The sequence below is a fragment of the Quercus suber genome, unplaced genomic scaffold (assembly GCF_002906115.3).
Source record: "Quercus suber isolate HL8 unplaced genomic scaffold, Cork oak 2.0 scaffold_242, whole genome shotgun sequence".
NCBI classification, from domain to species: Eukaryota; Viridiplantae; Streptophyta; class Magnoliopsida; order Fagales; family Fagaceae; genus Quercus; species Quercus suber.
Window position 1 is genome coordinate 444,977 of NW_027069699.1, and position 12,759 is coordinate 457,735.

General features: G+C 34.4%; 1 protein-coding gene across 1 annotated transcript; it reads left to right on the plus strand.

Moving 5' to 3' along the window:
- The first annotated feature begins 2,055 nt into the window (after window positions 1–2,055).
- LOC112005005 (uncharacterized) lies at window positions 2,056–12,102 on the plus strand. Its single transcript, XM_024037246.2, has 2 exons — window positions 2,056–2,934; window positions 11,659–12,102. Exons 1-2 carry the CDS (start codon window positions 2,649–2,651, stop codon window positions 12,024–12,026), a joined length of 654 nt encoding a protein of 217 aa, XP_023893014.1. The 5' UTR covers window positions 2,056–2,648; the 3' UTR covers window positions 12,027–12,102.
- Window positions 12,103–12,759: the final 657 nt, after the last annotated feature.

Sequence of the window (12,759 nt, forward strand, 5' to 3'; positions counted from 1 at the left end):
GCCCCTTTATTTGCCCCCCCCCCCCCCCCCCAAAAAAAAAAAAAAAAAAAAAAAAAATTCAGAAACAAAATATTGAATTAGGGTAGCATGTGACCTTTTTTTTTTCTTCCTTAAATTATTTAATAAGTTTTGGGTGAGTTAATTTGAACAGTTAACCTTGTATGTTTCTGTTGGAAATATTGTAATGCATTAATTGAGTTACAAAACTGGTGGCACATGTTGCATATTATTAAAACTATATTGATGTCTTTAATGCTGGTATGATAAAAAAAAAAAGTAAAAAACTAGAAAAAAGTGAAAGACTTGAGAAGATGTTAGTTTGTCATTATGTAATGTATGATTAAAGATGGAAAATAAGTATAAACTGATCTCTAACTAAGAAATTGATTGAAAGAATTTAATAAAAAAATATTTATATATGATATATATTTAACTAATAAGTCTCGATAAATAAAAATTCAAATCAGATAAATTTCTAGAAAAATAAAATGATTACTGTGGGGAAACGAATTCGCCCTCAATAATGTTTGCTAGAATCATCACCCACTTAATCAATTGGAAAAAAAATGGCAAATATTATATATATATATATATATATATGAAGATATTTGTTATTATTATTTCTCTCTAATAAACATGTTTTTTTGAAGACTTACTAATATAAAAACAGAATATAGTAATAAAACATATCATTTTTCAGAAAAATTTTCAAGAATAATTTAAAAAAAAAAGTCTTTAAAAGAAGTCATTTCCTGGGAAAAAAGAAGAAGATTGAAATACAAAATAATGTTAGGTTTCTTTTTCAAAATAAATGGTTGTCAAGAATAACCTGTACTACTTTGTTTTTATAAGTTAAAATGCCAAACGGATTTGCTCAAATTAGTGAAATTACCATAGAAAAGGTGATGAGGTCTATTTTTGTTTATTTTTTTGGTGGACCCACCAGAAAGAAACTCACAAAAGAAGGAAAGAAAGAAAAGACAACATGATAAGTAGTAACCTTTGGCATTCGCCAATGACATTATGGCTTATTGCCTAATGTTTTTTAGAGACCTTGGTACTAATAGGTGGGATTAATTTCAAAAGCAACCCTTGGTATTAAGGAAAATAAAAAAAGGCTTACTCTTAGTCCTTAAGACAACAAATTGGGCTTTAGATTAATGTGAAACCCCTTGTTACAAGTATATATCCTATAGTTTGGGTCTGCTTGAGATCCGCTTATTTTGTTGAAACTAAAAACTTTTTACTGAAAGTACAATAAATAAAGGTAAAAATTAGTTGAAATAATATAATAGAATTAAAAAATAATATTAAAAGTACAGTAAGACTCATAAATAGTAGTAAAAATAAATTAAATAATAAAATAAACTAATTTTTTAATTAATTTAAAGCCAAACACACATTTCAAATAAGCGAGTGCTTCTGTTCTGGGGGCAGACTTGAGAAAGTACGAGTAGTGGCAAGTCTTTTTAAACAATTAGAAGGGCACAGCAAACAGCACATCCATGTTTAAACTTTAAAAGCCAAAGCTAAAAGCTGTACAATATACAATACTTCTCTCTCAAGTCTCAACACAAGTACGCAACAACAATCATCTCCCCCACCTCTAAAAAGTCATACACTTCTTGTCTATAGTCTATACTATACACATGATGATAACAATAATAATAATATTAATATCAGGCTTTGTGTCTGTGTGCCCCAAATGGCTTCCACTCCTAACTATATATATGCTTTTTAATTTTGCCCTTTAGTGAGTGTTTGGATAGGAGGGTTTGTTGCGGCACGTTTTGATCTTCACGTTTTCTCTTTCTTTTTTTTTTTTTTTTTTTTTTTGGCCGGCATTTTTGACTTTGAGGGGACAAAATTTACTGTTCATACACTGTTTATGTACTGTTCACGCAATATTTAATATTAAAAATGGGTCCCACAACACTATTTACACATTTAAAAATTATTTTGCTACAGTGTTTTCAGCAACAATCAGTTTTCAGCAACTTTCAGCAACAATAAGTGCTATCCAAACGGACCCTTACTCTTCTAGACACAAGTTCTTCACTTTTTGACTGTGACACCCTTCCATATTCTTTTCATTTGGCCGCTTAATACTTTTTTGGCCTAAAAAAAGCAAAAAAGAAAAAACCAATTGGCATATTTACAACCCCGTTAATCCCCAAACCAAAATTACCAAATCAATTTTCACAATAGGCCATTAATAGAACAAATGGGTCTCTGCTCTTTCTTTCTACATATGACTAAATGCACAGATCTGTGGCGTTAAATCCTCATTGTTTTAAGATAAAACCAGGTTTTTTGAAGTGGGTTTCCTTTATTTCCTCACCCCATTTTAGGAAAATTAAGGCTTTTGCTTTTGTTTACTGCTGATATGGTTCTGGTGTGTTTTTCTTGTTCCAATCAGAAAGAACAACTGGGTCTCTGCAAGGAAGTTTCTTACTTTTTGTTAATGGATGGGTCTGCGGATCTATGGATTTGAAAAAACCTCATTTTTTAAAGCTTAAAACTTGTTTTGGTGAAGTGGGTTTTTATAAATTTTTGTGAATATTAATTGGCATTGGAGAGAGAGAAAAATCAAGGTTTTTTTTTCAAAAGTTGCAGCAAGGCGTGTGTTGCTTTGTTGAAGGAGAGAAATGATTCAGTTGTTGTTCTTGGTTTTGTTTGCTGAGGGTGTTTTGGCATTTCTTCTATTGGTCAAGATTGGGCCTTTGAGAGAGCTTGTGATAAAGAGTTTGGATCAGCTGAAGACTGGGAAAGGTCCTGCCACTGTGAAAACTATAGCTGGTACCATGTCTGTGATTCTACTATCAAGCCTTATGAGCATTGTTAAGATCCAGAACAAGGGTGCAAAGCTTGGAACCATGTCACCCATGGATCAGGTTCTATGGAGGACCCATTTGCTTGAGGCTTCACTCATGGGTATGTCTTCTATTTTTTCCTTCTGTGATTTCTTGTTTGTTTATTTCACTGTTTAGAATTTTAATTTTTCTTTGCTTTTAATGCTGCACAGCAATATGGTTTTAGATGGAAAAAATTGAGGTTTCTAATTAATAGCTCTGATAGCTTGACAAAAAGTTATTAATTATGTGGGGTAAGTATGAGTAAAATTAGGCATTTCAATTTCAATTTATTTTCATATTATGCGTTTCAATCTTCTTAAAAGTAATTATGTGGAGAAAGTATGATTAAAATGTGTGGGCTATCTTGAGATTGTGGTTGAAATATGATAAGAGTGTAGCTCTATGCCGATGACCCTTAGGGCAGTTGCCACCTCCTGGTCTCCCCCACGGGAACTCAGGAAGGTCCTGGGCTCAATCCTGCTCCCCCAACTTAATGTAGCAAAAAAGAAAGAGTAGCTCTGTGACCAAATTGATGTGAGCCGGGATGTTGAGAAATGGCATGAAATTTTACAATTATATGTGGCCCCAGAAGGAGTAGAGTCAGTAGACTGGAAAAAAGTAGGAGTTCTCTTGTGTAATTGCAAGGGAAAGAATAATTATGCTTGAAAGAAAAGTAACTAGAACAAATAGGCACTAAATGTAAAGACTATGCTCAGAGGATGAAGCCAGATAAGTTAAAATCCCCAGCTTGTACTTAACGTCTTGGTTCTTCACTTAGCCAGAAATATCCCTGTTGGTTGTCAAAAAGATTTATGGCATATAGCGGTTAAGAATATTGCTGCTGGATCCCCATTTTTGTATTGACGGTAAGTTATGATGTGTTGATTGCTAGAGAAAGAAACTTTGTCCAGAAGTAGAGTAGGCAAGAGAAATTTTTTTTTTTTGATAGGTAATGAGAAATTTTATTTAGAAAAAAGAGCCAACCCAAGTACATTGGGGATGTACTGTGGGGGCAAAAATCAAAAAGCCAAAATTACAATGATCAAGTAACAAAAAGGGAAAAACAAGAAAAATGCGACAGAGCCACACTCCATACAAGGAGAGTATGTAAGAAAAAGGACTTAATCTCTAGCAAGGACTGTTTGCATCCCTCAAAGCATCTAGCATTTCTTTCACTCCAAATACACCATATCAAGCAATGTGGCACAAGTCTCCAAAAATCTATATTGCAATGTCCCCTGAATTTACCTTGCCAAGACTCAAACAACTCAATTACCTTATGTGGCATAACCCAATGAAGTCCAAATGAACAAAACATTTCGAAGACCACAGCTCAAAAGCTATGGGGCAATGAAGTAGAAGATGATCCATCAACTCTCCACACCTCTTACACATGTAACACCAATCAAGAACAATAAAGAATCTTACCCAAAGAAGTTGACCATGAAAAGAAAGCCACCCTTGGAGGAACCTTCGATTGCCACACCAATCTCCAAGGGAAAGAAAGAGTAGGAGGGTAGAAAGAAAGATGAAAACCTCTAACCTCGAAACCTCTACTCCTTGCTGGCTTCCAACAAACCTTATCAGGACCAACCCTTCGCACTTTCCAAGAGTAAACAATGTCCATAAACCGGTCAAAAGATTCTTCCTCCCAATCCTGCGGTGAATGACGAAAATAAAAATTCCAATGAATCATCCCACCAGACCAACACATAACCTTTGCCACTAAAGAGTCCCTTGCCCTACTAAGATAGTAAAGATCTAGAAAAGTGTCTTTGAGAGTACAATCCCCACACCACACATGCTTCCATAACTTCACTCTAGTACCATCACCCACATCATACCGCAGGAGTTTAGAGAAGTTCAACCAGCCACTTCTAACTGCTTCTAATAAATCTCCAGAGGCTAACACCATATGCAGTTGTCTCCTTTTTCATGCACCAACCACCCCAAACATTCCCATATTTTGCCAAAGCTAAAGCTGAAAATTGAGGCTAACACCATATGCACTTGTACTTAAGGTCTTGGTTCTTCACTTAGCCAGAAATATCCCTGTCGATTGTCAAAAAGATTTACGGAATAAAGCAGTTGAGAATTGCTGCTAGATCCACATTTTTGTATTGATAGTATAGTAATGATCTGTTGATTGCTAGCGAAAGAAATTTTGTCCAGAAATAGAGTAGGCAAGAGAGTAAAGAATCAGAAAAGCAAAAAAATAAAAAAAGAGAAAAAGGAAAACAAAAAAGAAAAAAAAATCTTGGGAATTAAGAAACTGTATTTTTATCTGATGAAATAGCACAAGGTATTGATTCCATTATTAGGCCGTGAGTCTGTATGCTGGTTAGTCATTTGCTGGAATCAATGAAATACTTCACCTTGTGGTTGTTGCCAGACCCCAACTTCTCGTGTCCATAGACAGTCCTGTCTTAGAATGGAGTACATCAGGCCAGTTTTCATCCAAAAGAGCCCATGTACTATCCTCTCTTGATAACGTTCTATTGGTGTTTCTAATTCTTTTGTTTATATGTTATTCCTTAGGACTTAATGTGGAGCAGTTGGAGAGAGGAATGTATGCACTTTTGAGGGAAACGAATTATTGATAGTGCAGCTGAAGTAACTATTTTTGAAATCCCTATATGAGTGGCCGATGAGCTCTTGCTCGATTGGCACCTCTTCCCCTTGCAAGTCTAGGTGGAGGGTGAGATCGTGGGTTCAAGACCCGTTGGGTCCGTGTGCAACTTACCAATAATAATAATAAAAAGAAATCCCCATATGAGTGGACATTGACTACAAGTCCTTTCTCTTCCTTGAACTTTATTGAATTCCTATCTCATTTGAATTTTAGATGATAGTTTACTTATATTTATTTCTTTTTGGCTCTTCTGTTCTATACTTCCAATGTACATAATGGTACCCCTTTTTGCACTTTTTAAATGAAGTTTAGTTGCTTATAAAAAAGGCACAAAATTCTTTTCATGTTTGAAATATAACCAATTTTTTTCATCTCTAAAATTTAAAAAGTTCTATTTATGTCCTTGAAAAGTTAAAATGCCCATGATTTTGTCATTTTGTCCACTTTTGTTAAGGTTTTTGTTAGTGTGGCCAACAGAATATATGTTTTAGAGATGAAAATAGAAAATGAACTAAATTTCAGAAACAAAATGAATATAATTTAGGTTTTATTTTTGACCCTGAAATATCATCAAGGTTCTAATTTTATCCCTTCTGTCAAACTTGTTGGCAAAAACTTAATGATAGTGGACGGGAGGATGAAATGCAGAACATTTTCAACTTTAAGGATGATAGCATGGGCTATATTCCAAGGATGAGACAGATATTTTAACTGGAAAAGAAAAAGAACCAGGTCTAGTACTAATGCTTTGTTCCTAAACTATTATAAGATTAGTAAAGCTTCTAATTTCTAACCAAAACAATTAAAGCATAACAATTTTGTTTTTTCTTTTTAATTGCGAAAACGCTGGGTTTGAAATTGGTCTCAAGTTCCTAGGGTAGTATTGTTGAAGATTTGAAGCTATATATATGGGTTTTGCTTCTAGGGATTTTCTGGCATTGGTCAAAAGCTACAAGGGGTAAATGACATGGGACGTGTGTTTATTGAGCCTTTTGGTTGGAGTGTATCTGCAGTAGCAACAGCTTGTACCTCCCGTGAAGTTTGTAGTAAATCCTAGGAATATTCCTTCCCCATAGTACAGTGGTTTCAATGTTGTTGAGTATGGGATCTTGACTAGCCTGGCTCTCTTAATGTGATTCATTCATAAGTTGTGCTCGGTGATGTATATAATTGGTTGGAATTGGCTTTATGCTTAATCCTTTTACTGATCCATCCAAGCTTGGTTTTTGTTTGGATCTTCGTGAATAGTGAATTGGTTGGTATCTTTGTCCATGGATTTGTTAAGTGAACCATGTATACCATGTGTTTTGTTTCTTATGTGTTCCTAGTTTGTTGAATTCTCTTGATTTCCATGCTTTTTCTGGCAGGATATGGGTGTTTTGTTCTATGTTTTAGAAATTTAGTTAATATTAATTGTATGATTTGGAAATAGAGGCCAGAAGCCGTAACCTGACAAACGTAAGTCATGAATTTGACTAGTAATGCTCCCTTGTACTTGCACATTATGTTATGTTATGTCACATGTGCAGTACGCCATTATGTATTAATGAAATTGTTTTAGATTAAATGACCAAATTCACCATTTTGTACTAGTTTAATTATTTAAGACAGTTGGTAATTTGTCATGGTATCATTGGGTCATGCCATGTGGGGTTGTTGATCTTATAGTAAGATTGTCAGGCAGGAGTTGTAGACTCAAAACTAAGTTGCTTTGAAGTATGATCCCTCATTTTCTTATGTGGCTCATATGGAGGGAGAGGAATACACGTACTTTTGAAGGGGGTGAAAGGTGAATTCATGAGTTGAAGCTTTTCTTCCTTCAGACTTTGTTAGAATGGGCAATGCTTCGGGTTTCGTTACCTTCATGTCTCTTCCTGACATGCTTGGATTGAGTGAGACAGAAAGACGTGATATGGGTGTTTTGTTCTATGTTTTAGAAATTTAGTTAATATTAATTGTATGATTTGGAAATAGAGGCCAGAAGCCGTAACCTGACTAACGTAAGTCATGAATTGACCAGTAATGCTCCCTTGTACTTGCACATTATGTTATGTTATGTCACATGTGCAGTACGCCATTATGTATTAATGAATTTTTTTTAGATTAAATGACCAAATTCACCATTTTGTACTAGTTTAATTATTTAAGACAATTGGTAATTTGTCATGGTATCATTGGGTCATGCCATGTGGGGTTGTGGATCTTACAGCAAGTTGGTCGGACAGGAGTTGTAGACTCAAAAATAAGTTTCTTTGGAGTATGATCCCTCATTTTCTTATGTGGGTCATATGGAGGGAGAGGAATACACATACTTTTGAAGGGGGTGGAAGGTGAATTCATGAGTTGAAGCTTTTCTTCCTTCAGACTTTGTTAGAATGGGCAAATGCTTCGGGTTTCATTACCTTCATGTTTCTTCTTGACATGCTTGATTTTTGTACCTTCATTATTGTTTAGATTTTTTCTTTGTTGTCTCTTAGCACACTGCCTGTGTGCCCTGTTCCTTTTTTTCTTTTTGACCTTTTTCAATTTCAATGAAGTTTATTACTTATCAAATTTTTTTTATCATGGTATCAAAACAAAGAGGTTTTGGATTCAAATCCTGTCTCCATCTTAAATCCCATTTATAGAATTCCCATGTGTTTGGCCCCCATTTAATAATTCCAGTTCAGGCCACACGGGAGGGGGAGTGTTAGATTAAATGATTAATTCACCATTTTCTAACAGCTTAAGTTTTTAACAAATTTGATAATTGATCAGAAATGGTGATGTAACCATGAATACATGAGGATATACTCTGTATTTTCCACTTTTGTAGGCAGTGTTCCTGTGTTGCATCAACAATTGATAATTGATCAGAAATGGTGATGTAACCATGACTACATGAGGATATACTTTGTATTTTCCACTTTTGTAGGCAGTGTTCCTGTGTTGCATCAACTTGAAGTGTGAATAAATGGAGAAGCTTGAGTTAAACTTAAAACCCTATGAGATAATCAAACTCTATTTTATTTTATATCATTAAGGCAAGCCAAAAATAAGCTTCTAAAGTAAATATATGATTGTTTAATATTCCCTTCAAGCAAATATCACTGCACTAAATTAACAAGTGATTTTATTTTTGAGAGGAAAATTAATGAGTAATTTAGGATCAATTTATTCCATATAATTATTTGAACTTTCTAAAAAAAGAAAAGAAAAATCTTTTCTCAACTATGTAAATTTGATTGCTATTTCTTAGTATTATCTGCTGTTCCCCAATTATTATATAAATTGCCTGTCACTCTTTTTATTTTTAATTTAATTTAATTTTTTCTCTCTCGGACACTGAAATTCAAAGAGAAACTCTTGTTTCTATGATTGTCTTAAACTAACTAACCCGCTGACATAGGCATAAGCTGACCTTTTTCAATTTCAATGAAGTTTATTACTTATCAAAAAAATTTATCATGGTATCAAAACAAGAGGTTTTGGATTCAAATCCTGTCTCCATCTTAAATCCCATTTATAGAATTCCCATGTGTTTGGCCTCCATTTAATAAGGCCAGTTTAGGCCACACGGAAGGGGGAGTGTTAGATTAAATGATTAATTCACCATATTCTAATAGCTTAAGTTTTTAACACAATTGATAATTGATCAGAAATGGTGATGTAACCATGAATACATGAGGATATACTTTGTATTTTCCACTTTTGTAGGCAGTGTTCCTGTGTTGCATCAACAATTGATAATTGATCAGAAATGGTGATGTAACCATGACTACATGAGCATATACTTTGTATTTTCCACTTTTGTAGGCAGTGTTCCTGTGTCGCATCAACTTGAAGTGTGAATAAATGGAGAAGCTTGAGTTAAACTTAAAACCCTATGAGATAATCAAACTCTATTTTATTTTATATCATTAAGGCAAGCCAAAAATAAGCTTCTCAAGTAAATATATGATTGTTTTATATTCACTTCAAGCAAATATCACTGCACTAAATTAACAAGTGATTTTATTTTTGAGAGGAAAATTAATGAGTAATTTAGGATCAATTTATTCCTTATAATTATTTGAACTTTCTAAAAAAAGAAAAGAAAAAACTTTCTCAACTATGTAAATTTGATTGCTATTTCTTAGTATTATCTGCTGTTCCCCAATTATTATATAAATTACCTGTCACTCTTTTCATTTTTATTTTATTTTATTTTTTCTCTCTCGGACACTGAAATTCAAAGAGAAACTATTGTTTCTATGATTGTCTTAAACTACTTCTATGTACCTGTAATCCAAGGAAACCTTAAGCCTCCCATCAAATGGGAATTTAATGCAGATCTCTAATAACAAAGAGTCCATACCAGCCAAAGTAGCTGCACCTTGACTTACATTTCCCACTTAATGCTTTCATCTCCAAAGCATTGATGTTCTTTCATTCATGTCTAACCATGTCAAAGGAACTCTTAACTGTAATGGTTACAACCTGCAGTGATGCTAGATCAGTCTAAAAGTCATGATTAAAAAAATTAATTGTTTACTTTATGGTGGAACTGCAGTGTGTATGTACTATTTTGAAAATGCGTTTTAGTCATGGTCATGATAGCCAGAGTGTATGACTAATTGGTTGAAAGGCCACATAACACCTATCATATATGGCTAATGTGATACCCTGGATTGCTTATATTGTATTTAATTGTTTGACCGTTTGTGTATTGAGTTTCACATCAGGCGCGTATTAAGTGGATCTAGGCTATATAAGTGATTACGAGGGGTCTCAATTGTAATTTGGCTAGTTCTTTTAGGATATAGCACAGATGTTAATATTTTCCTAGAATAGTGACAAATGGTAGCAGAATGAACCTAGTAATGCTATGTGGCTTGGTTGAACCACAACGTGATGTGAGCCCTGACTAGAATGCCATGGATTTTAAGTGGGGGGAGATTGTGATATCCTAGATTGTTTGAATTGTCTGGATTGATTTGTATCAGTGTGTTGTGTGGCTGTGTGGTGAGTCCCCTATCCGGCATGTGCTAGGTGGATTTATATAAGCGATTATGAGGAGCCCTTTTTGTGACACTCAAAAATAAATGTTAATACATTGTTATTCTAACATCTAAGCAAGATGGCCACACATGTTGTTTGGGAGGTGTCAACCATAAATTTTTTATCAGCACATTACACGGTCATGCAGTGGGTGTTGAACCCATGACCTCACTCATTAAATGTTCCTTCAAAGGATTCCACCAGAAATTTCATACCCTTTTTTTTTTTGGTTGATAATTAACTTATAAAGGAAAAGTTATTTATCTTACTTTCATCAGTTTGATGTGAGGGTTCTGTGGTCACATATGAAAGGCCAATAAACATTTACAAGAATGTAAATGCTAAATGTTAGTTTAATGCTATTCGTTCATTTGCATGTTTGTATGTAAGGCATATGTGTGCACATATGTATATGACTAAGGGGTCAATAGTCATTTGGTGCAAAAATAAATTGATACTGAAGATGCTACCCTACATGTGCAATCTTAATGATCTCAAAAATATATATAGTAAAGTAGGAGCTAGGTGGGATGTCTTGTTTGACATTCTAATATTATAAAAGCTATACAGGGAGGGACTAGCCCCACCTACTTGTGAGGATTTAAATTAGGTGGCTACCTATATGACCATATGCTCATCTAGATTACAAATTGATTGTTGGTTGCTTCTGATTTATGCAAACTATTATTTGGCTTTAGGAAATGACTAGTTACATTGAAGTTACTGTCTACTGCTTACTTTTGGATGATTGCATTCCTCAAAATTATGAGGTTTACATAACTAAAATCTTGTTTGAATAATGCTGGATGTTTTCTTTCGCCATTGTCTAAGCGATTGAATAATGCAGTTTCATTACATCTGTTAATGTAATTTCTTAACGTCCATAAAACATAAGTTGTGGTTAGAGGCAACTGTTCTTAGTTTTGAGCGCTGTTTGCCAATTTGAGCTTCTCTGGTTTTGTACAATCACCAATCAGAGCATAGCACATGTTTTGGAGCACTGTTCTTATTGACCAAAATACAGTGAGCAATAAGCTGATTGTAAATTTTCCTTCATTAGCAAGAAATGCTTCTCTTGCGGTAATGTATGCTTTAATTTCCTTTTAGATTGGTCCGACCAGTGTTTTCTGAAAGCCTGAATTTGATTTGCAGGTTTTACCCTATTTCTTGGATTCATAATTGACCGTATGCATCACTATCTCCAAAAGCTTATTGGATTGAGGAGTAGTGTGGGAGCTTCAAAAGAGGAAGTTGAAAGGCTTCAGAAGGAAAAGACGGAACTCAAAGAAAAAGAAGAGAAAGCTTGCAAGGAGATAAAGCGGCTGCAAGAAGAAATAGCTTCTCTATCAGAGAATTTGAAGAAGGTGAAGCTAGAATCTGAAGAGAAAGATAAGAGAGTTGAATCTGCTGAAAGCCATGTTGCTGCCCTTCAAAAACAAGCCGCAGACCTACTTCTTGAATACGACCGTCTATTAGAAGACAACCAAAATCTTCAGACTCAGGCTATGGGATATAGATAGGACTTAATTCTAAAAGACACCAAGGTTTAGTCTTGGCAGTTAATTTTGGTCACTAGTGACGTTGATGAAAAGTCCCATGTTTACTTCTCTATCAGAGAATTTGAAGAAGGTGAAGCTAGAATCTGAAGAGAAAGATAAGAGAGTTGAATCTGCTGAAAGCCATGTTGCTGCCCTTCAAAAACAAGCCGCAGACCTACTTCTTGAATACGACCGTCTATTAGAAGACAACCAAAATCTTCAGACTCAGGCTATGGGATATAGATAGGACTTAATTCTAAAAGACACCAAGGTTTAGTCTTGGCAGTTAATTTTGGTCACTAGTGACGTTGATGAAAAGTCCCATGTTTCAAGGAAATGGTCTTTATTTATTCGGCCCTGCCATTGGGAAAAGTGGATGGAATAGGTTTGTTTTTTGGTCCACTGTTATTGAAATTTTAGTTAGTCCACCTCAATGTTGTTCTAGTTGATGGTCACTATTTTTCTCTTTCAGTTTTCTGGAATAGATATCATAATTTTGTTTATTATTTTTTTCTGTGAGATAAATGTTACTAGTCTGAGGTTTGGTTATGTATCAGTTAAAATGGTGTTAGTGATTTAATACAACAAATGCAAATAGAAAGAACAAAAAATGAAAGATAAATGTAATTAAACAATTGAAAAGAGTGAATTCACTTGCATCAATGGAAGAAGTGATTATGGTAGATTTTGTGCTTGGACCTATCGGTATCCAAGT